This window comes from Lepus europaeus, chromosome 4, assembly GCF_033115175.1.
Source record: "Lepus europaeus isolate LE1 chromosome 4, mLepTim1.pri, whole genome shotgun sequence".
NCBI lineage: Eukaryota > Metazoa > Chordata > Mammalia > Lagomorpha > Leporidae > Lepus > Lepus europaeus.
This window is the reverse complement of record NC_084830.1, coordinates 34,743,915-34,768,849: the sequence shown is the minus strand read 5'-3', so window position 1 is coordinate 34,768,849 and position 24,935 is coordinate 34,743,915. Positions and strand designations below refer to the sequence as shown.

At 36.8% G+C, this 24,935-nt stretch overlaps 1 protein-coding gene and 1 pseudogene across 1 annotated transcript in view; both read left to right on the top strand.

Annotated features, from left to right (window-relative positions):
- Positions 1-24,935, top strand: part of EMC2 (ER membrane protein complex subunit 2) — a 59,600-nt gene that overhangs the window by 5,341 nt on the left and 29,324 nt on the right. Inside the window, exons 2-5 of the mRNA XM_062188104.1 lie at positions 10,703-10,816; positions 11,344-11,408; positions 14,214-14,299; positions 17,212-17,269. Coding sequence (XP_062044088.1) covers positions 10,703-10,816; positions 11,344-11,408; positions 14,214-14,299; positions 17,212-17,269 — 323 coding nt within the window. The remainder of the gene's footprint in view (positions 1-10,702; positions 10,817-11,343; positions 11,409-14,213; positions 14,300-17,211; positions 17,270-24,935) is intronic.
- On the top strand, positions 18,759-23,106 carry LOC133758155 (PHD finger protein 20-like protein 1; annotated as a pseudogene).

Below are 24,935 nucleotides of genomic sequence, written 5' to 3'. Positions count from 1 at the left end.
TCATACATAAACAATGTTTATTGTTTTGAGTCCAGCTGTTAAGTTTTTAAATAATGTTTGACTATGTTAAATTGTTCTTAGAAATTATTGTTTAAAAAGTCTGTCCTTTATTACCATAGTGTTTTTCCTCAGTTAGAAATAACTTTTACAAATTAACTCATGCTCAAGTATACTCATACATATACATGAATGTTTGAGAGTGTGTATAAACTGAAGCCAAAGCTTTCTTAAAAAGTATGCTTAGTATGAGCAATGAATTCTATGCATTCTGTTTCTTTTTTTTCCTCATCAAATGCTGAGGGAAATCCACTAAATTGATTTCATACCCCACTAATGTGCTACAATACATGATTTGGAAAAACATTTCTGCTAGAGTTCTTCATGCATTAAAATAAATTAAACCTTCCTTTTTCAAATCAAATAACCTTTTAGAATGGCTGTTTTCAATATCCTGCAACCAATCTGACTAGACAAATTTGTGGGACTGAGTAATTTGAAATTTATCCCACAGGTACTGACCTTTTAAAAAATATGGTGGTTCATGAAAATTAATCTGTAAATGCCATTTCAGAAAATACAATAAACTGGAGAAAATATAGGTTGGGAGAAAGAAGCTTTGGACTAAAGAAGTCAGCAGAGTGAATAGCTAGCATATTTTTCCATCTTTAGGAGGCTGGCTGTTTTACCACAGTAGTACTGAATCCTCATGGAAGAATAATATCAAACAGAAACAGAATAATTGTAGCCATTCTCTTAATCTTCAGATTATCCCATAACGCTTGCACAGTAATTAATAAAACGTACAGGTAAGCAAAGAGCAACTTACTTAGTATATAATAAGATAAGTTTGGCTTGGTGGAATGTGCTATTTTCATGGGCTTGAAGGTAAAGTGATGTTTCAAGCCTCTTTGAGGAAGGAGTGAGGAAAGAGCCTTTATTTCCTGCCAGAGGCTGAAACATCTATCACTTGTTTTCCTTAAAATGAAGCTAACTAAAATTTTTAGATTGCTTCACACTTTATGAAACACTTCACATAAATTATCTACTCTTAAACTGAGGGGCCAAGCAAATGAAGAAAACGTATGAAGTTGATTAAAACTACAGCAGTGCTTATTAAGAACTGCTCAGTGTGTACCCTACCTTAAGGGAATCAAAATAAACTTAAAAACCAAAAGCCCAGAACTGTCCAAGGAACATCTGAGGGAACAATCAAATTTTGCTTTATGTAATTCTTATCAGAGACCTGTAAGACAGGTTTGTGATCATGTTAGAAATGTTAAAGGGCCAATGTGGTATGTTGGGTTAAGCTACTGTTTTGATGTTGGGATTCCAGTCCTCTCTACCCCACTTCTGATCAGCTTCCTACTGTGCACCTGTGAAAGCAGTGGAAGACTGAGGATGGACCCCTGTTACCCACAAGGGAGCCCTTGGTGGAGTTTCTGGTTCCTGGCTTCAGCCTGGTCCAGCCTGCCCCCACAGCTGTTTGGGGTGTATACCAGTGGATGGAAGAGCTTCCCCCCACCTCCCCCCAGTGCTCTCTCCCTCTCACCCTTCCTCTTTCCCTCCCTTCCTGCCTCCCTCCCTCCCTCCTTCTCTCCCTCTCTCCCAGTGTCTTTCAAATAAATCTTAAAAAAAGAAAGATAGATAGATAGATCATTGTGCTGATGTTGATTGGTGGCAGAGCTGGAATATAAACCTATTCCCCTGACTTAGTTCTTGTACCCTTTCTGCCAGTTTCTGCTCTAAGCCATATATTTTTTTTTTGTTGTTTGTTTTGTTTTTGTTTTTGTTTTTTCTGTAAAGAATCAGACAGTAAACATTAGTGGTTTTGCTTGCCATCATTTTGTTAACTAGTCCTCTGCCTTTGTAGCATAAAAACAGCTGTAAACATCACCTAAAGCAGGGGTGGGGACCCTTTTATCTTCCAAGGGCTATTGGATATTTACAACATTGTTTGTGGACCTTAAAAGTCAGAAACTTAGAAGTTAGCCTGCTAGGGGTCTGTATCATGTTGCGGTGGCTTAAGCCACCGCTGCAATGCCAGAATCCCATATCGACACCAGGTTGAGTCCTGGTTGCTCCAGTCCCTGTTTAGCTCTCTGCTATTTGGGTCTCTGCCACCCACATGGGAGACCTGGATAGTGTTCCTGACTCGTGGCTTTGGCCTAGCCCAACCTCAACTATTGCAGCCTTTTGGAGAGTGAACCAGTGGGTAGAAGATTATCTCTGTCTCTCACTCACTCACTTGCTCTCTCACTCTCACTCTTGTCTCTTTATCACTTTGCCTTTCAAATAAATAAAATAATCTTAATGACAAATTAGCCTGCTATAAATTTAGTGAATTTTGAGTTGCACCCGTGGTTGCCTTGGCAAAATCAGACCATGTGATTTGGTGAGCTTTATACGGCCCATGGACTGCACATTCTATGCTTTTGACTTAAAGGAATAAAGGTGAACCTGTTTTTGTAAACTTTATTTGTAAGACACGTGACTGCAGATTTTGCTGTAGTTTATTGACCTTTGCTTTAAATTCTCTGCTTTTAAATGCAATGTGAGGAGCAAGGCAGAGATGATAGGTAGGTGTTTTAGTCAGCTTATTGTTAATGCAGTGAAATACTTAAGATGGTGTACTTATGAAAGAAGATTAATTTTGACTCTTGGTTTTGGAGGTTTGTGGTCCAAGATCAGGCTGACTGACTGGCCTCTGGTGATGGTATTCTGGCTTGGCAGGGTACTGAGGCATCATAGAGCATACTGACTATCTCCTTGTAAAGTCACCATGATTTGATCATGAGTGCCCCGCCCTAAAAATGTTACCCAGTTTAATCATGCTAAAGGGTGATGTTGTGGAGCAGTGGGTTAGGCCACGATCTGCAGTTGGGCATCCCATATCAGAGCACCAGTTCGAGCCCTTCCTACTCCACTTCCTATCCATATACCTGATCAGGCACCTGGGGTAGCAGCAGAAGATGGCCCAACTCTGTGTATCCCTGCCACCCATGTAGGAAAATTGGATAGCGTTCGACCCTGGCTTATGGGGACATTTAGGGAGTGAACCAGCAATTGGAAGATCTCTCTAATGCTGCCTTTCAAATAAATAAAAATCTTAAAAAAGCAACAAAAGAGGAAACAAGAAAAACCTTTGAATAATGAAGAGTTTTAGAGAAAAGGTGTACATAGTGCTCTAAAAATATCTTTAAAGGGTGCATAAAAATGTAAAGATAATGTTTTTACTTTTTTATCTTACTTTAAAAATACCATGAAGTACTTAGTGTATGGAGTACTTTTTTTTTTTAAAGGTTTATTTGTTTATTTGAAAGGCAGACTTCAGAGAGAGAGAGACAGAGACAGAGACAGAGACAGAGAGAGATCTTCCATCCACTGGTTCACTTCCCAAATAACCATGACAGCTGGAACTCCCCAAATGGCCACAAAGCCAGGAGCCAGGAGCTTCTTCCTGATCTCCTACGTGGCTGCAGGGGCCCAATCCTCCACTGCTTTCCCAGGCACTTTAGTAGGGAGCTGGATTGGAAGTGGAGCAGCTAGGACTTGAACTGGTGCCAAAACAGCATATTGGTGCTTCAGGCTGAGGTATAACCTTCCGTGCCACAGCCACAGCCTCTCAATATTTTAAAATTTAGAGTATGATGCATAGGGAAATTTGGAGGTGGGGAAGAGCTCTTTGTTTTCTCCATTTGGTCATTTAGAAAAAGTTTCTTTTAATGTTCCCTGTTTTTGTGGTTAATCCTTCAGGTTTTTATTTGGAATCCCTGGGAGCAGATTTTGACAAGGAAATGTGTTTCTCACCAGTTTCACCATGGTTTGTGTTTTTTTGGACACAATCAATATATATTTAACCTGTACTCCATTTTGGATTGATTTTATTTGCCTTTCTTTTCCTCTCTCCCCAGTCTGGTCCCCCCGCCCCCATCTTCCCCCAGTCTGGATAGATTGAGTAATTTCCCAGTTCCAGAGGACATGAGCTACTTTCCTCTCTCTGCCTTTGCTGTTGCCCTAAATTTTACCTGAAACACCTTTGATCCTTAGGAATCAATTCATTGTAGATTCTTCACTAACCTGTTCCCTCTGCTGAGTAGAATTAATTTTTCTCTCACTTTTCTTTCTTAGTGCTGTGGATATACTACAGTTACAGCTTTTATCACATTTTGAAGTTGTATACAGTTTTTCTCTTACCTTGTGAGCTCAGTCACAAAGGATGATCCTTTTTTATCTTTGTATTTCTTGTACATCATGGAAATATTAATATATTTTTGGATGAATGAATTTCATATATCAGTGAATGAATGAAAAGAGATGTATCAGTACATGAAAGGGGAATATCTTTGAAATCAGATTTTTCCAGTAATACATTTTGACTGATAAGGAGGAGAAAATTGATGGAAAATCTGGAGGAGAAAATTGATGGAAAATCCAAGAATCTTGATAAATGAATTTTTTTAAGATTTTATTTTATTTATTTGAAAGTCAGAGTTACAAAGAGAGAGAGAGAGACAGAGAGAGAGAGAGAGAGAGAGGTTTTTCATCCACTGGTTCACTCCCTAATTGGCTGCAATGGCTGGAGCTGTGCTGATCTGAAGCCTGGAGCCAGGAGCTTCTTCCAGCTCTCCCACGCAGGTACAGGGGCCTAAGGATTTGTGCCATCTTCCACTGCTTTCCCAGGCCACAGCAGAGAGCTGGATCGGAACTGGTATGGGGATGTGATTTGAATGATTCTAGCAACCAAGTTTATAGATCTGAATATAATATATATGTTCCTTGTAAAAATGCATTTGTTGAATTATAGCTTAAAATCTGGATTACAAAAGACTAGGGTTAACAATTTTATAGATTAGGTAGACAATATCCTGTTACTTTATTTTAATCCTGTTTAGCCACCTACAGTTTTAAGGGACTGTTATTTTCTCAGATATTCTGTAATTGGATTTGAATACAGTAGCACTGTTTTTTCTTTAACAAATTTCTGTTAGTTAAGTGAAAAACTTTCAGCATTGGTCTTTTTTTTTTTTTTTTTTTTTGACAGGCAGAGTGGACAGTGAGAGAGACAGAGAGAAAGGTCTTCCTTTGCCATTGGTTCACCCTCCAATGGCCGCCACGGCCTGCACGCTGCAGCCGGCGCACTGCTCTGATCCGAAGGCAGGAGCCAGATGCTTCTCCTGGTCTCCCATGGGGTGCAGGGCTCAAGCACTTGGGCCATCCTCAACTGCACTCCCGGGCCACAGCAGAGAGCTGGCCTGGAAGAGGGGCAACCGGGATAGAATCCGGCGCCCCGACTGAATGTAGAACCCGTTGTGCTGGCGCCGCAAGGTGGAGGATTAGCCTATTGAGCTGCAGTGCCGGCTCAGCATTGGTCTTGTATTAGTGATTAAATGAATGACAATGTTGTCATATTCTTTTACTATTTTTTATTTTAGTCAAAACTTTATGGGAGCTATAAAATTTGATTACTTTTTTAAAGCTGTCATTACCTGAAAACGATTGTTTTTACTCATTTTTTGTAGTGTTAACTTGATTTCTTGGAATATTTATGAAGAACCATGCATTTTTGGCTAGTCACAGGAAAAGTATCTTTAAAGTGGTTTTGGTTGACTTTCAGGATTTAAAATATTACATAGTAACAATTTTGATAGATTTGAGGTCATTTCTCGTAAATATAAGCTCTGTATTTTAAAACTATTTAGTTATTAAACATCTGTGCCAAAATTTAAAGGAAAATATAGTGCTACTCAACCTAGATATTTTTGAGCCTTCCAATGTTTTATTTGGTAAAAGCAAGGGTTTTCTTTCATCTATATTTTAAAAAAATTCTTCCCCCATATTTCTTTCTCCACTCTTTTTTTTGGTATCTTCATTGTGAAATGGAAAGAGAAAACCACGCAAAATAAATTTATACTGTAATTGTTTATTACAATGTGAAAATGCCAGAAACTATTGCCCAGGCTAAGACATAAGTCTTTGTTATCCCTTCCAGAAGTCCCTTTCAGGTAGGTACATCACCATAATCCTAGTGCTCTTACATCAGTAAACTTTATCCTGACTTTTCTAGTATCACCTTCTTGCATTTTAGAGATGTTCCCTAATCATCATTCATTTGTTGCCCCATACCTGAAATGAACTATTTGAGAAGTCCAGATTTGTTTTAGTGGGACATGGTATTTTAAGACCTCAATGTGGGTGCTATGAATGTTCATCATTTTTGTAGGAAATACATTTGTATATGTATTTAAAGATAATGCCCTAGGAGTTCATACTGATACTTCAAGACTACTAGATTATTTGCTTGACTTCCTTTTCTTTTGCTTTTGAATCTCCTTTCATTAGAAGACATCTGGTGTTCATGAACACAGGAGATGACAGAACTAGAATATCCCATGAAATTTTTTTATCACAGCTACAGCAATCTTAGAAAAAAAGTACTAATACTAGTGTTATTACAGAAAACATTTTTTTTTAAAATCACATTCTTAGTCCATTTGTTCTGCTCTAACAAAATACCTGAGACTGGGTAATATGTAGAGAACAGAAATTTACTTTTCAGTTATGGAGGCTGGGAATTCAAGATTAAGATGCCAGTAAGTTCCCTGTGTGGTGAGGGCCCCATCTGTTCTTTAAGATTGTTATCACTTGGTGGAAGGGATGGAAGAGCAAACAAGAGAGGCTGAATTCAATCTCTTTTATAAGGGCACTAATCCCATTCATGGGGGTGGAACCCACAATGCCTAATCACTTCCTGAAGGCACCATGTCTTTATAATGTTGTGTTGGGGATGAAGTTTCAACATGAATTTTGGAGAGGATACAACTTGCTAACTTCTTGCATGTTGATCACAATATGTACACTTTACACTTGGAATTGAATTTTTCTGGATAGGAAGCCTTTAGCTTATACCTTTTTTTCTTTGAGTGTCTTAAATATGTTAATATATTTTCTTTTGGCGTAAGATGTTACTCTGGAAAATTTAATCAGCTAATTTTACTTCCCTTTTAAAGTGAAGTCCTGTTTCTATAGTTCTTAAAATGTTATTTTTCTCCTTGAAAGTCCATGCATTTTGGTGCCAGTGCTGTGGAATAGTGGGGTAAGCTGCTGCTTGCCACACCAGCATCCCATAATGGAGTGCTTCTTCTGAGTCCTGGCTGTTGCGCTTCAGATCCAGCTCCCTGTTAATGTGCCTGGTAAAGTGGAAGATGGACCAAGTTCTTGGGCCCCTGCCCTCTATCCAGGAGAACCCAAATGGAGTTCCAGGCCCTGGCTGTTGTGGCCATTTGGGGAATGAACCAGTGGATGGAAGAGCTCCTTCCCTCACTCTCTCTGACCTTTTAAATAAATAAATAAATATTTTCTTAAAAAGTCCATGCATTTTACTAAGATATACAATGATATTCGTCTTTCAGGGTTACTATTCTTAGCATTTTTTTCCACTGTTTAGATTTAGGTATTTTGCTATGTCAGTACAATATTCTTGAATTAGAGATTTAAATATTCTGTGTTTTTGCTTGGATTTTCCTCTTCAGTGGATCCTTTCATGGGCATGTTGGATATTCTTTGTTTATCCTGTTTATCTTAAATATTTGTGTTACTCTTTCAAATCCTTATCTCCTCATTTCTCCTATGTTTCTAGTTTCTTTATTTTTTACCCTGGGTTTTTTTTCTCATCCGTTCTTTCTAGTTTAGTTTCTATTTCTGAAATTAGTTTTATTTTTTACTCTATCAAGAATTCTTTCAGGGCCGGTACTGTGGGACAGCTTGTTAAAGCCACGATCTGTGCACTGGCATCCTACATGGGTACCTGCTCAAGTCCTGGCTGTTCTACTTCTGATCCAGCTCCCTGCTAGTGCATCTGGGAAAGCAGTGGAGGAAGGCCCAAGTCCTTGGGCCCCTGCACCCACGTGGGAGACTCAGAAGAAGCTCTGGCTCCTGGCGGCTTTGGCCTGGCCCAGCCCTGGTCGTTGCTGCCATTTTGATAGTGAACCAGCGAATGGAAGATCTGTCTCTCTCTGTAACTCTGTGTTTCATATAAATAAATCTTTACTAATTGTTATATTTCATTTGTGAGTTATTCTAATTCGAAATTATATCATTGTTCTATGTGCTGTATCATTTTCTTAATGTTCATTTTGAAATAGTATTTTATAGTTTTAATCTGTTTTATGGGCTTATTTTCCTGGCATGCTTTCAGTGTATGTAGCAATTAATTTTTTTCTTTTATATTTTTCTTTTGATAACTTGACCTTGATACATTTCTGTTGCTCATTTTAAGTTTTGATTTATTTTGGAGCCAGAGAGGAGGGAGGGAGGTAGGAGGGAAGAAGAGACAGGGTGAGAGGGATAGACAAAGAGCCAGAGAGGGAGAAGAAATCTCCCATCTCCTGGTTTACTTCCCAAATGACTGCAGCATCCATGGCTGGGCCACGTCGAAGCTAGGAGCTACAATCTGGGTCTGATATGTGGGTGGTAGGTACCAGGGTCCTTGAGCCATCAGAAAGCTGAAATCAGGAGCACACTCAGGATTTGAACCAAGCCACTCAGATATGGGATACTGATGTCCTAAGTAGCTTTTTAAACCACTATGTAAAATGCTCAGCCTTGGTCCTTATTTTATGGGGAAAATAGCTTTTCTGAAATTTTAAAATGAAGTGTGGGATTCAGTAAATTTTTTTTTAAACTTTAGTGAGTTCCCTCCTCTATTGTTGTGTAGTATTTTGCTTTCTGAAATTTCATGGCTATATATCCTTTCTAGTTGACCTTGGGCTGCATGTTATACATTGGCTCATGGGCTCTTCTGGTCTCTCCTGTTGTTAGGTTCATCAGATAGCACTGATGCTTCCTTTAGCTTTCTTCTGCGTAGATGGTGGTGTCATGGATGTCTTGCACCCTTGACTGTTTTGTTGTAGCTGCCACTGTCTTCTGGGATCTCTCCCATCTGTTTTATAAAAGAAAAATAAAATAATTCATATATAATTTTTTATACATAGTTTCCTTCATTCTCTGTGTCTTTGATCATTGCTTGATTTAAGTATTTCACCTAGACTGTTCCATTGACATGGAGAGTCCCCACCATGTGCCAGACATTTCACTGACTCTTTATATATATATTGAATTCTAACTGCTTGTCCCTTAGCTGTATGTGTTACCTCTACTCATGGATGTGGAAGGTTAGCAAAAGTTCAGAAATTTGTATGAGCCCATGTAAAAGAGTTTATATTCAAACCAAGTGAGCTAAGCTACCATCTGCAATGCCAGCATCCCTTATCAGAGCACCTGTTCAAGTCTTGGCTGCCCTCCTTTGAACCAGCTCTCTGGTAATGCATCTGGAAAAGCAACGGAGAATGGCCTAAGTTCTTGGTCCCCTGCCACCTATTTGGAAGGCCTGGATGAAGCTTTGGGTTCCTGGCTTCAACATCAGTAGCAAGGACCATTGGGGCCACTTGGGTAGTGAACCAGTGGATGGAAGATCTCTATCTCTCCCTCCCTCAGTCATTTTGACTTTCAAATAAATAAATAAGCCTTAAAAAAACAAACAAACAAAAGACAAAACAGAAAAAGAAGCCTTCAAAATCTGTGTTCTCTTTTTTGCCAACTGGCTTCTTTTTACTTTTTATTCCTTTCCAGATTATCCATTGTTTTTGTTTTCTGTATCAGAATAACTTTGTTAGTATACAGATCTAATCATTTTGCTTTTACTTAACATTTTTTGTTGTTTTTTTGCATCTTTAAAAACAAACTTCAGGTTCTTTGGAGAGAAATAAAAGACTCTTAGAAATTCATTCGTCTTTCCTTTTCTGATTCTGCTGTTTATTTAATTATAAATTGACATGAGTTCCTTTGGTTTAACTTCTTGTTTGTTTCTTCAATCTTTAAGACTTATTTCAGGGTTACTTCCTATGTGAAATGAGAGGCAATCTGATTTCTAAGTCCAGTAGAATAAATGATTTGCTACTTTGCAATGATTTTTATAAATTCTAGGGCCATTTTTGTAAATTTAGTTGGAATCTGTTTTCATATAATGATGAATATTTTTTTATAGACTTCTAACTGTGGAACTCAGATAATACATGTAAAAAGTAGTGAAAATCTCGTGTGCTTCTCTTAATATTTATTCTCCAGGTTCCCAAATACATTGTTCATTTGAGTTGTCTGTTCAACAACTATTTAGTTCAACCATTTAAACCTATTCAGTATCTGTATTATAGAAAGATGGTAATACTTAAATGAGTATATGTGTAAGATTTTCAGTTTAAAGAGTAAGAAAACATGTATGTTGAACAGTTAATTCTACATTAGCTATCTGTCTTAGTTCAACCTGGGCTGAGAAATGTATCACAGATTGGGTATCTTAAAAAATATTGAGGTTAGGAAATCTGAGGACCACATGCTGGCAGATCCAATGTCTGATGATAGCCTACTTCCACTCACATGGCAGAGAGTAGAGAGAAAATGTCAGGTCTTTTGTGCCTTTTTATGACACTACTTCTATTCATGAGGGTTCCATGGTAGTTTATGAACAGAAATTTTTTTGGCTCAGGGTTCTGAAGGCTGAGAAATCTTAAGATTTCTACATTAGTGTGTCTTTATTTTTTTTAACTAAAAAGTTGACTTTTCTTGTCTTGTTTTAAACATCAGCCATATATGTATTTTTGTCAGTATGTGTACATTTATATCTAAATAATAGTCTTTTTTTTTTCAGAAATGCGAGATAAAATGAGAAAATGGAGAGAAGAAAACTCACGAAATAGTGAGCAAATTGTGGAAGTTGGAGAAGAATTAATTAATGAATATGCCTCTAAGCTTGGAGATGACAGTAAGTTCTTTATTTCATTCAGGCTCAGCTCATGTCTTATTAATGATTCATGCTTGCAATTGTTTTAACCTTTTAGCTCTGCTTTTTCTGTTGGTCATATCAATTTTATCTGTGACTTTTTGTTTCAAGAAATTTAATGATACTATATTTTGAGAAGATTTTAAATTGTGGGTAGTAATAAAGCTGCCAAATAGCCATTCTTGTGTTAAAGTTCACAGGGCTGCCAAACATCTGGCCAGACTATGTTTCATAAAGACATTCTGGTCTGGCTAACATGTATTTCATAAAACATTTTTAGAACAATAAAGGTATTAAATAATTGGAAACTTTTACTATAAAGGATGTTAAAATATTTTACATCACTGACAGCTTATAAGAATACTTTCTTACTTCTTGAAATTATACCATAAATCAATTTTAAGTATAAATGGTGTTCTTTAAAATATTAGAAGCTAGAAAATTCATTAATCTGAATTCTTAGAGATTCTAATATTAAATTCTACTTTTTCCCCCTCTTTATGTATCAGTTTGGATCATATATGAACAGGTGATGATTGCAGCCCTAGACTATGGTCGGGATGAGTTGGCATTGGTAGGTATTTAAACTAATTATTTTATCTTATATTTAATTAGCTTCATGAATTATATATAAGTAGGTAAGTCTTAGGATATGGCTTGAACTAAATGCTTTCTCTTACTGGTTTTGAATGCTGTTTTTTTTTTTTTTTAGCTAATTATTTTTATTGATAGATTTTATGCATTCCGTAGGTACAGTTCCAAGAAGACAGTTCCCGCACTTCCCTGCTTCCCCCCAGTCCCTATCCTGCTTCATCAGTTTTTGTAAAACTTGTAATTTTTTTTGTTTGTTTTTATTTATTTGCTTGAGAGGTGGAGTTACAGACAGAGGGAGAGACCGAGAGAAAGGTCTTCCATCCACCAGTTCACTCCCCAGAGCTGATCTAGTCCAAAGCCAGGAGCTTGGAGCTTCTTCTGGGTCCCCAACACGGGTGCAGACCCAAGCACTTGGGCCATCTTTCACTGCTTTCCCACGCCATAACAGAGAGCTGAACTGGAAGAGGAGCAGCCGGGACACCAACCGGCACCAAATGGGATGCTGGCACTGCAGGTGGAGATTTGGCCTACAACGCCACAGTGCTAGCTTCAAAGCCCATAATTTTAATCCTTTCTTTAATCATAGGCTTAATTAGTGACTGAGACTAAGTAGATAATTTGGGATACAATATCTTAAATCTTTTTTCTTTTTTTAAGATTTATTTCTTTGAAAGAATTAGAGAGAGAGAGATCTTCATGTGCTGGTTCAGTACCCAGATGGCTGCAGTGGTTAGGGCAGGACCAGGCTGAAGCCAGAAGCCAGGAGCCAGGAGTTTCTTCTTAGTTTCCCATGTAGGTGGCAGGGGCCCAAAACTTGTGCCATATTCAGCTGCTTTTTCCAGGCCAGTAGCATGAAGAAAAACTTGTTATAAATTGTGGTTAAACTCTATAACAAGTTTTTCTTTTTTTTTTTTTTTAATAATTAATTAATTTATTTTTTTGACAGGCAGAGTGGATAGTGAGAGAGAGAGACAGAGAGAAAAGTCTTCCTTTTTGCCGTTGGTTCACCCTCCAATGGCCGCTGCGGCCGGCGCATCGCGCTGATCTGAAGCCAGGAGCCAGGTGCTTCTCCTGGTCTCCCATGCGGGTGCAGGGCCCAAGCACTTGGGCCATCCTCCACTGCCTTCCCGGGCCATAGCAGAGAGCTGGCCTGGAAGAGGAGCAACCAGGATAGAATCCAGCGCCCCGACTGGGAATAGAACCCAGTGTGCCGGTGCCGCAAGGCAGAGGATTAGCCTGTTAAGCCACGGCGCTGGCCTATAACAAGTTTTTCTTTTGGGTTGTTCAATGACTTTCATAGTATATAGTGTTAAATACTGGTGTGCAATATTATCAACATGTATTTTAAATTATCAAAAATTCTGATTTGTGATACACAACCACAGACTTTGTATTTCCGAATCACATTAAAACATTTCATTAGTACTGATTAATATATTTAAATTTTTTAGACATAGACCTTGATGCTATGTTTCCAGAACCCATTAAAACATTTTGCTAATGGTTAAGTTTCCTCACTAGTTAAAGGCTATTAACTAGTTCCTCATACTTTAGGGCACTTTAATGGACCATTTATGTAATTTTTTATTTTTCTTAGACTCGTAAGACCCTTATAGTCCCTTAAATGTTGCTGAGAACAGAGCTACTCAGTAAATACATGATTATTTATTTAGTTGTTGAATGAATTGTGGATACCTGTCCAAAGAAAATTGGTACTCTTAGATTTGGTGTCTCTTTTTTCTGAACCCAAAATGATATATGTGAATTTGAAGGATGATTGATAATATGATTTTAACAGAGCAAAATTAAATAAAATGTTAAAATTATTTACTTAATTCTTACCAAGAGAATATTTATGTTATAATTAGGAAGAAAAGACTAGGAAGCTGTTGACATTTAAGTACATTATGGAAACAGTTTTTAAGAAGGAATAATGTCCTCTTCCCCACTTAATGCTGTATAATTGTTCAAACCTGGTAAATGCCACTCTTAGGATCATTGGTTACTATACTCACTCTGTCTTTTATGACCTTGTCTAAATATGATCAGAGTTGGCAAACTTGGAAGGCTTCCATAGCCTTGGCAACTCATGACGACAGCCTAGGGTGGTTACTGGCGCCATAAACTAGAGTGTCAATTTGTTGGGTCAACAACAGGAGCCACTGTGCACTTGCTCCTCATGTGGGATCTCTGTCCTTAATGTGCTGTACATTGTGATTTACTGCTATAACTAGTACTCAAACAGTATGTTTCACTTTGTGCTTCTATGTGGGTGTAAGCTGTTGAAGTCTTTATACTAAATTGATCTTCTGTATATAAAGAGAATTGAAAATGAATCTTGATGCAAATGGAAGGGGAGAGGGAGCGGGAGAGGGGAGGGTTGCGGGTGGGAGGGAAGTTATGGGAGGGGGGAAGCCATTGTAATCCATAAGCTGTACACTGGAAATTTATATTCATTAAATAAAAGTTAAAAAAAAAAAAGAAGGAATAATGTGATAGTAGTTTTTAAAGTTATTAATTGATGTCCTAATCTGCTTGTTTTCTCAGTTGATTGCATGATCAGTTTTTAAGAACTGATTGTTGCCATCATTAATTTCATAGTTTTCTTTCACCCCATTATTCATTACTCATTAATTTCACTTCATGATGTTAGATGACACTAATGAAATTATTCAAGATGATACATTGAAGACTATATAGGTTACTCCTTATAGTCCATTTAGTATACATAAAATGTAATTACTATTCTTCATTTTTCTTTTTTTTAATGAATTATTTTTTTCAGTTTTGTCTTCAGGAGTTAAGAAGACAGTTTCCTGGCAGTCACAGAGTCAAGCGATTAACGGGCATGAGATTTGAAGCCATGGAAAGGTAACTAAATCTGAAAAGTGTGATTCCATTTAAAAATGGCAAACACAAGCCTGTGTTTAAGTCCTTCTACACCACTGGTATATCATTCATTAATTGCACAAGGTCCTTAGCTCTTGACTCTGAAATATGTCGCAGTTACACAGTGATACTCATGATCAATCTTGCCAGCTATTCAAAAGAATTTAATATATAAGAGTAGGATACATTAGCTGTCTGTGACCTAGTGAAATAGGATCATGCTTTGGACTAAACTGACTTCAAATCATGGTTCTTGCATTTACTAAATCTTGAATTAACAACTTATTTAACTTTGTTTTTGTTTTTAAATTTACTCTTCAAAAATAATGGTATTTTCAACTTCTCAGGATTGTTTGTACACACATATTTATGTATAAACATACACTCAAAGCAAGTGGGAGGCATATTGATCATCTAGCTCAGGGATTTTCAACATTTTTGAAAGTGAAACCTGTTTTTCACATTTACTCTTAACCCAGAAAGGCAAGAGAGAGAAGATGGTCTGTTCTATTTCAAGCATTGCATGTAGACCAACTTGGCCCATCTCTAATTCTTCCATATTAACTTCTGAAACCAACTGCAGGGAACAGATTCAAGAGTTTATTTTAAGTAGGAAGCAAGGTATTATAGAGTTCTTCACTTGGGTTGAAACTGGAGATACACACAGATACTATATTGTGTAGGGTTTTGTATGCCCTGTCAAGGAGTTTCAGCTGAAGGTATGAGGAAATCATAGCAATGTAAGGGTGAATAAAAATTGAATTGGTTTGTAAGATCAATGTGAGTCAGTAATCTTAAAAGGAATATCTTTGAGAACTGTTGTACTAGTCCATGAGAGAGAGATAATGCTTTTTTTTGAAGACTTATTTGGAAGGCAGACTGAGAGAGAGAGAGAGGGAGAGACAGAGAGAAATCTTCCATTTGCTGGTTCATTCCCCAAATGCCTGTAACAGCCAGGACTAGGCTAGTTCTGAAGCCAGAATTCTGGAGCCCAAAACTCCTTCTGTGTCTCCCACATTGGAAGCAGAGTCCCAAGCACACAGGCCATCTTCTGCTGCTTTCCCAGGTGTATTAGCAGGGATCTTGATTGAAAGCAGAGTAGCTGAGACTTGAACTAGCACTCCAGTATGGCATTCTGGTGTCACAAGCCGCTACTTAACCTGCTGTGCCACAATGCCAGCATCATAGATAAAGATATCTGAAATTATGACAGAGAAATTATGACAGATGAGAGAAATTAAGTAGAAAATTATTTACTGATTGCATTTTAGTGCTATGGGCAAAAGATCTGTAATGACTTGTTTTCCTCATCTTGACTACTTAGGTGTCATCAACCAGACAAACAAATAAAGAATGAGGAGGAATAGGTTTGGGTGGAAAGATATGTTGAGCTTGATGTATTCTTAGGGGATATCTTGCTGGAAAAAAGAAGTTGAATATATATTCTGAGGAGATTGTCCATGTGGAGCAAATAGAGAATCAAGTCCACCTGTCAGAGACTTAATTTGTATTGATGGGATGGAAAGATCACTCATACCAGATATGAGAATGTCATCTTGCACAATTTATATAAACGAAGTCTGGAATACATTCTAAGGTTTGGCATAGTTAATTGATATTAAGGCTTTTCTGATAAACAGAAACTGAAAGAAATATGTGCATAAAGATACTCTTTGCAGTGTTGAATTGCAACAGCAAAAATAAAAATATGTCCTCTAGCCTAGCTTGTTCCTTGACTATTTTTCTTCTTTTTTATCTTGCCTATTGCCCATTTTTTTGAATATCCTTGCAGTGAAATCTCTATATATCTAAGAAGATTGCTTTAGAACAAGAGCCTGGAGAAAATTTACTGGATTAAAAGATATGCTTACATTGAAGGCTATTGATACACAATGCTAGAGTACCCATCAGAAGAACACACAAGTTAATTGTCCACCCAAAAGAATTCCTGATGTGTCCTCATCCTTAAAACACTAAATATAGCTATTTGCTTATATTATCTTTTTTTCATAAGTGAAAAATATTATTTTAAGTATTGCTTAGCACAAATTCTAGTTCTTAATTTCATATGTAATATATTTGTTTATTCCCATTAGTGGGTTTTTTTAGATTTACTGAGATATAATATATGAAAAAGCACCCATTTGAAGAATACAGTTAACTGAATTTTAATAAGTATTTTATGCCCATGTTATAGCCATCCCATTTAAGATATAGAAAATTTGTTTCACACAAAAAGTTCTCTATGCTTTTACAGTCAATGCCAGGTACCCAGTAGATCTGATTTCTGGGTTTGAGTTTATTTCTATGGTTATATGTATGATTATTTGTTGGCTTTTTACAGCTCAGTAGTAGTTCATTGTATACATATATTATGGTCTGTTTTACTCCAGTTGTTGAAGGATATTTGAGTTGTTTCTAGGTTTGAGGTAATTTTTTTTAAAGATTTATTTATTTTACTTCAAAGTCAGAGTTACACAGAGAGAGAGAAGAGGCAGGGAGAGAGAGAGAGGTCTTGCATCTGATGGTTGACTCCCTAACTGGCTGCAACAGCTGGAACTGTGCCAATCCGAAGCCAGGAGCCAGGAGATTCTTCCAGGTCTCCCATGCGGATGCAGGGGCCCAAGGACTTGGGCCAACCTCCACTGCTATTCCAGGCCACAGCAGAGAGCTGGATTGGAAGTGGAGCAGCCAGGATTCGAGCTGGCGCCCATATGGGATGCTAGTGCTTCACGCCAGGTTGTTTTTAACCTGCTGTGCCACAGCGTCGGCCCAGGTTTGAGGTATTTTAAGTAAAGCTGCTGTAAATTTCACGTACCAACCCTGTCTGTTTAACTTTCATTTATCATATTTTAAATTCCTGTTTCTTGATGTTTCCTTCTCTTTTTAAATAGATATGATGATGCTATACAACTGTATGATCGAATTTTACAGGAAGATCCAACTAACACTGTAAGTTTACAGCTTCTCTTTAATATAATCTAAAGGTAAATTTAAAAAGTGGAATTAATTCATTGAAGAAAGATGCATAAGAACTCTGGTTTCATTTTAAATAGTTCTTGATGGACCACATTTTCTTTTAAATAGATTTAAAACTCCAGTAAAATTTGACTTGTAGAAGCTACCTTGTTAGAAAAGAATCTAGTTGAGGCTGGTGCTGTGGCTCACTAGGCTTATCCTCCACTGTGGCGCCGGCACACTGGATTCTAGTCCCGGTCGGGGCGCCGGACTCTGTCCCGGTTGCCCCTCTTCCAGGCCAGCTCTCTGTTGTGGCCCGGGAGTGCAGTGGAGGATGGCCCAAGTGCTTGGGCCCTGTACCCCATGGGGGACCAGGATAAGTACCTGGCTCCTGCCTTCGGATCAACACGGTGCGCCGGCCTCAGCGCGCTGGCCGCAGCGGCAATTGGAGGGTGAACCAATGGCAAAGGAAGACCTTTCTCTCTCTCTCTCTCTCTCTCTCTCTCTCTCTTTCTCTCTCACTGTCCACTCTGCCTGTCAAAAAAAAAAAAAAAAAAAAAAGAATCTAGTTGAAATTTGGAAAGAGAAGATAGACTGCATACTTACATAAAAGCCTAGCAAACCTGTGTTTTTATAATATTTTGAAGCTTATGAAAGCTAACTTGTCTATTTTGTGTAGCTATATTTTAGTTAATGGAAAATGAAAGAAATATTTTAATTAATATGTGGAATAATGAAGATACTTTGTTTTTGCTTTTTTCTAACCTCAAACATGAATAAGAAAACGTGAGTTTATATTTGTGTATCTGTGGTTTTCTGAAGATGGCAGCTTTACCCTGATTTCACAGTAATGTATTCTTAATATGTCTATATAATAATTTTTACTTAAAGAAAAATGCCCTGCTGAGGTTTATGGCATTTTTTTAATTGAGAACATTTTAGTGTTAAAAATTGGCATAAAATCTTCCTCAGATTTAATTTTTTACTCAATGAAAAGTTAGAGATATTTTAGATGATATTTTAGTCATTTTAAAGGATTATATCACCATTGCCAGGCAGACATATGCCTCTGAAAGAAAACATTTTAGAATTTTTAAAGAAAAAGTTGAGTTTTTCTTCTTTTGTAGTTGGAAAAATTTTATATTAACACATAATACTGACACATGAAAAATTTCCCTCATTTGACAACTATTTCTTTAAAAATAGAAAGTCATATAATGTATGATTATGACTTGAATTTTAATGTGCCAAATGTGTGATATTTAAAACAGTGATAATTTCATTCATTTTAAGTAATTATATTAGCATAGAGAATTACTTAATTTTCAAATGTGTAATTGTAGAGCAAATGTATTCCAGGTTTTGATCATAAATCCCTATCTATGCTTATTTCTTTTGATATTTCATAGTAATTTTTGTGTATTTATAGTAGTAGATATGTTCTGTAAATAATAGATTTCCATGTTTTTTATTATCACACGCTATGGAAATTTTCTCTGGAAACTTTTGTGTTCTTCTTGTATGTGTGTATGTAGATACTTGCATGGGAAAGTTTGATTGTTTCATGAGAGTTCTCAGAATACAGACAGTTCAGGGGAAAGTTTTGAGAGCTGAAAGCCTACCTGTTTAAAAAACCAGCGTTTCTCAGTTTATCTAATATTGGATGTTAATAATATAAAGAAAATAAAATTTGAATGTTCTTGACTAATTATATTAACCATCCTGAGTTTACCATCCATGTTAGTGAAAAAGAAGCCTTATAAAAAGTACCATTTTCTTTTGGTAAAGATTTTCTCATTCACTTACTTTAAATTTTGATTTCAGCACAGTTTCCAAAATACTCATTTTCTGCTTAGCCAGCCATGTGTTGAAAAAAATGAAGTCAGATTTCTAAAGAGTTTTTGAGTTATTGAGCTATTAATAAATTAATAGCTAATAATTTAATTTTTTTGCATTTTACTTTTGTTTCATCATAAGGGATGTTTTTAATAAGCTTATTTTATTTCCAGGATATAAGATAATATATAATTAAATATTCTTTCTTTATAGTACTGTTTTATGACTTTATAAAACCTACTTTTTGACTTTTTGTGACTTTAGAAACCAAAGAGAATTTATATGATTCTCGTCATAGATTATGGGGATACTTTGAAAAGTTTATGAAAAATAGAATTAAAGATTAGTTTATTTGAGAGAAAATTTTTGAAAGTCAACGCATGTGATGAGTCTTCAAAAATTTTTGGCAAAGTCTTACTATAGAAAAACTACATCAGCTTCAACATTTTGCACCAAAATAAGCTTTTCTTTCAATTCCGTTTACTATGAACTTTGTGTAATATGATCATGTGTGTAGAAATAGTAACTATGACCTTTACTGATAGGTAAACTTTTTAGAAAAGATTACTAAATTTAGCTTTGCTAACTATATTATTCTTTTGTCAAATGTTACTTAATTTTTTCCTTAATCCATCCTTTCTTTCTATAAACATTTTTGATTATTTCTTATGAGTCACCACAGTGTTAATATTACCAAGAGTAAAGATACTTATTCTATTTCTGTATCTTTAGAAAGCACTGGGCAAGGCATTGAAGGAAAAAGCAAAGCCATAAAAGGCTTAGAACTAATAAAGTCTAGTAGAACACTTTACTTGTGTTAAATAGTTAAGTTTTTGTGAAAACATCAATGTATTTTTCTAAAACATCTTTAATTTATTATCTCAAAGGTGAGAAAGTCCAATTTCATCCTTAGCCACAGTTGTAATTCATAATTTTATGATGATGTTTATATTTTGTCTAAAAATGACCATCTGACCCTTTTATTTAAGTCTTGCGTCTCTGTTTCTCCATAGTCAGTATAGAAATGAGTTGAAGTTGTTCACCTAAATCTCAAAGTCAGACATTAGCAGTTCTGTCAACACTCAGAAACCTGCAGCTTTATCCTCACTTTGTTTTCAGGGGGGCACAGAGCAAGAAATGCAAACATAAATCGTGATTCTTCTGGGTATATAAAAACTCCTAAGTCACTATTGTCTCCAGAATTAATACAAGTCAAGGATTTAATGCTTCTGTTTCAGCTTTCTGCAGTGATAAAACTAGTCCTCCATAGCCCCTAGACCTTTCAAGCATAGTGAGTGGAGATCTAAGTGTTTAGCCACGTTACACGTGCATGGTGATTCTGTAAAAAAGTGGTATCAGAATCAGCAATAGTCTTCAGTAGCAGAGGTGCCTGATGTTTCAAATTTGCCACTGGAGATATTAGGACCCTATCTTCCTCTTGATCTAAGTTGCGGTTCCAAAGTTACAATACCACTAGTCCCAGATTCCTCTTACCATAATGAATGTCCCAGGGTAGAAAAAGAAGACCCAAATGCTTACAAATCCTTCCAGAGTAATCACTGATGGAAGAGGAACTTCAACAGCAGCAGGAATATTGAAAGCAAAAAAAAAAAAAAAAAAGTGAAATTGGAAGAAAAAAGGTCTACTGCATTTGGAAAGAGAAAAGGAAAGGAAAGGAAAAGGAAAAGAGAAGAGAGAGAAAGATCCTTACAAACCAAAACAAAAGAAGGGAAAATAAAAAAAGAAGCAGAAATCTAAGCAGCATGACTATTCAGACTATGAAGCCAGTTCCCTAGAATTTTTGGAAAGGTGCTCTTCACTAACTCGATCTTCTGGGAGTTCTCTGGCTCCGCAAAGCATGTTTATGGAGAAAACTGCAACCTATTAGTACCCAAGGGCAATTCTGTCTGTTGATCTTAGTGGTGAAAACTTAACATATGTGGAATTCCCAGATGATTCCTAAATGGAGAGCTTGCTTCTGAGTGGAGATGAGTATAATCAGGACTTTGATTCAACCAGTTTTGAGGAATTTCAGGAGAAAGACGATGCTATCAATGAAATTATGTGATGTATTTGGGAAATGGATGAAGAGAATGGCTTCATGATTCCATGTGAAGAGTGTCTGTTTTGGTAGCACAGTGTGTGAATGGGGCTGCTGGAGGAGACCATTCCAGAGCAGTACATCTGCTATGTCTGCAGAGACCTTCCTGGTCAGAGGTGGAGCATAAAACATTATGATAAGGATTGGATAAATTATGGGAGAATGTGTGGGATATCTTTTTTTCTTCAAATATTTATTTATTTATTTGAAAGAGTTATACAGAGAAAGAATGAGAGGCAGAGAGAGAGTCTTCCATCGCTGATTTACTCCCCATTTGGCTGCAATGGCCGGAATTCTGTTGATCTGAAGCCAGGAGCCAGGAGCTTCTTCTGAGTCTCCCACATGGATGCAGGGGCCAAAGGACCTGGGCCATCATCTGCTAACTTTACCAGGCCATAGCAGAGAGCTGGATCGGAACTGGAGCAGCCTGGACTTGAACCAGCACCCATATGGGATGCTGGCACTACAGGCAGTGGCTTTACCTGATACGCCACAGCCTTGGCTCCGTGGGCTATCAGTTTTAAAAGAAAATTTCTCATCTCAGTGTCAAAAAGATATTTTCTGGACATCATCTGCTTGCTAATATCTACGGTGTTACAGAATTACTACACTGGTTACATCTTATATTGAAATACTGAAAGATAAACATCATCCTGATATTCATTGCTGGGCATGTTCTGGCAAGCATAAAGACCGAGATGAAATAATAGTGGCAATAGAGAAAAAAGAAGCAGTGTAAGACACAGTTACACTAGAAGTAAAGAAATATGTACAGAACCATAAAGAACCACCTCATTTGCCCCTAAGAATTGAAGGAACTTATATCACAAATGAGCACAGCTATCAAAAGACACAAAGTTTTGGTCAGGACTAAAAATCTCTTGAAGTCCCTGGGAGCTTAGATGATTATGGTGTTAGTAGTTTTGAAGAACAAGAATTCCACATGGGAGATAAAAACCATTTAATATTCTCAGCAAAAGAGCATAGAATACCTGAAAAGAATCCAGCTGAAGGGAATACAGTTTTTGTTTATAATGATAAAAAGGACTCTGAAGATAGACTAGACTTGCATCTTCAATGGAAGCTCGATCTGTTGATAGACATAGAAAATGTGCAGAATTGGGCTGGTGCTGTGGTGTAGCAGGTGAGTTAAGCCTCTGCCCATGGCACTGGCATCCCATATGGCCACTGGGTCAAGTCACACTACTTCCCATCCAGCTTCCTGCTAATGGCCTGGAAAGCAGTGGAAGATGGCCCAGATGCTTGTGCCCCTGTACCCACATGGGAGACCTGGAAGAATCTCCTGGCTCCTGGGTTTCAGATTGGCCCAGCTCTGGCCATTGTGGTCATTTGGGGAGTGAACCAGCAGATAGAAGACCTCTCTCTCTCTCCATCTCTCTGTCTGTAGCTCTACCTCTCAGATAAATAAATCAATCTAAAAAAAAAAAAAAAAAAAAAGAAGAAAACATGCAAAATCAAATCACCAGCAGGATGGATCTGATAGAAGAGGAGGTTGATGTTCTGGAAAGCTGGATTGATTTCACAGGTGAATTGGAGCCACCAGATCCTCTGGCAAGACTTCCCCAACTTAAATGCCCCATAAAATACCCCCTAATGGACATGGGAAAAATACAACAAATAGCAACTCTTTGTGTGACAGCAGTGAAAACTTAATGGAAATGTTTGTCTCTTTTGATGAATCACTTTTATTATCCACCTGACTGCTAGGTGGATTGTTAAAATACTTAAGCAGCATTTGGACATTTACTGCTTTGTGACATCTGTGGGATGGCACCTTGGAAAGCAAAGTGAAGAACAACTTTATCGGAAGCTTATATTGAAGCATCATGAGCAAGCTATAAATGAGAATGTGTTGTATGCCAAAGGTCTGTAGAGTATCATTTATGTTAAAGGAATTGAATTGGCAGGAATTTTGAATAGTCGCATATGTGAAGCTTGAGGTACCCATAGAAAAAGGCATGATGTATTTATATGGATTTTAGTAGGACGAATCACTTTTAGAAGCCAGCATTTAGCCAAAAATAAAATTGTAAAGGAAATCGAAATTCTAGAGAGTTCTGCAAGGTTGCTCTAAGAACTGTCTTTTCAGCAGTTGGATCCAGGTGCATAGAACTTTAGATTGTTTAAGCTTTTAGAGGATCATGGGCTATTTCTTGGTTGATGAATGTCTTTTATCAGAAAGCTGACAGTAGATATCTCACTTCTGAGGAAAATAATTGTGGAATTCTTAATTCCTTATGAATGTATTTGAAAAACACCAAATAATTGGAATTTATTGTAGGCACTAAACTCCTTAGAATTGCAGAAGGGTCTGATGGACCAAATGTTGATGATCCTGCTGGGAAGAGAATTTTAAATATTGCGGGAGGTGTCTCACTCTAAATTTTATGTAACATCATCAGTCCATCTAAAACCAGTACATCACATGTGCTGTATAAATAGTTGAATGGCAGTGTTCATTATTCAACATACAGTTTAATCTTGAATATGCTTGGCGTTTACCTTCTTTACAAAACTTGTAAATAAACTTCAGCTGGGATGAAGAGTGACAAAAATATCACAATAACTTGTGGCTGTGGATTTTTCAACTGCTATTAGCAGAATAGTAGAAAAGCTTCATTTCTGAAGATGAATTTTATTTTTAAATACATGTGCAGTCAAAACTTGTAGCTTTGTTTATAAATGGACAGATTTCTGAAACCACAGTCAACTAAGTTGCTGTGTTAGCTCTTGTTGGATTTTGAACCTGCATCCTACTGTCTGCCAGTCCTTATGGGAATTGTGCCCCAGTGCTCCATACACAGATATGTGTGTGTATGCTTGTTTTAAACAGATAGCCAATATACATATGTACATAATCTATACATATTTATATCACACATATCTAGTTTTATTACTATAGACTGTATGAATTGATGTTTAACATGAAATGTTACCTTTTAACAGACTTTTTAAAAATTAAAAATGTACAAGTTTTGAAATTTTTAAGGGGAAAAAGGGCTGTTGAAGAGGTATTTGATGACTTTTAACGCTTGAATAGTTTATGCCTCATTCTGTTTTTCAGTTCTATCCATCTGAATAAATGGATTTTAGGACTGATAATAAACTTGATCTTATCTCTGATAAGAATACATGCCACTGTATGTTCAGATATTTAAATTTGCAAACACACTGTTCTATCTGTAAGGTACTATATGTAAAACTCTAATAAAACAATTCCACATATCCTAAAATTTCAACTTGCCTTTTTGTGGCCTTATATTTTAATGTAAAGATTAAAAGGATATGCAAAACAGAAAATTTTGTTGCCTTTTAAGATTCTACAACTTGAAAAATGTGCCAGAGATCAACAGACATAATATGATCCTGTGTATTTACTTGTAATGCAGTAATTTTTTCAAAGATCTTGCTGTTAAATGAAAAGCTTTAGCAGAGGTGATATTGTGGGGTAGTTGGTTAAATTTGCATATTAAAGTAAAAATGGGGGGAAAAAGAAATGAAGTTTTTTTAAGCTTTAAAGGGCTCTCATTGCCATTCACATGAATTCATTATTCTTTCAGAAAATAGTGATTGAGTGCTGGCAGCCTATGTGGTCTTGAGAACCAAAGTATGAATTACACACTATCGTACCTTTATTTTTCAGAGGGTAGCATGCTGTGATAACCATTGTAGACTTCAAAACAGATTTATTAAATTCTATTT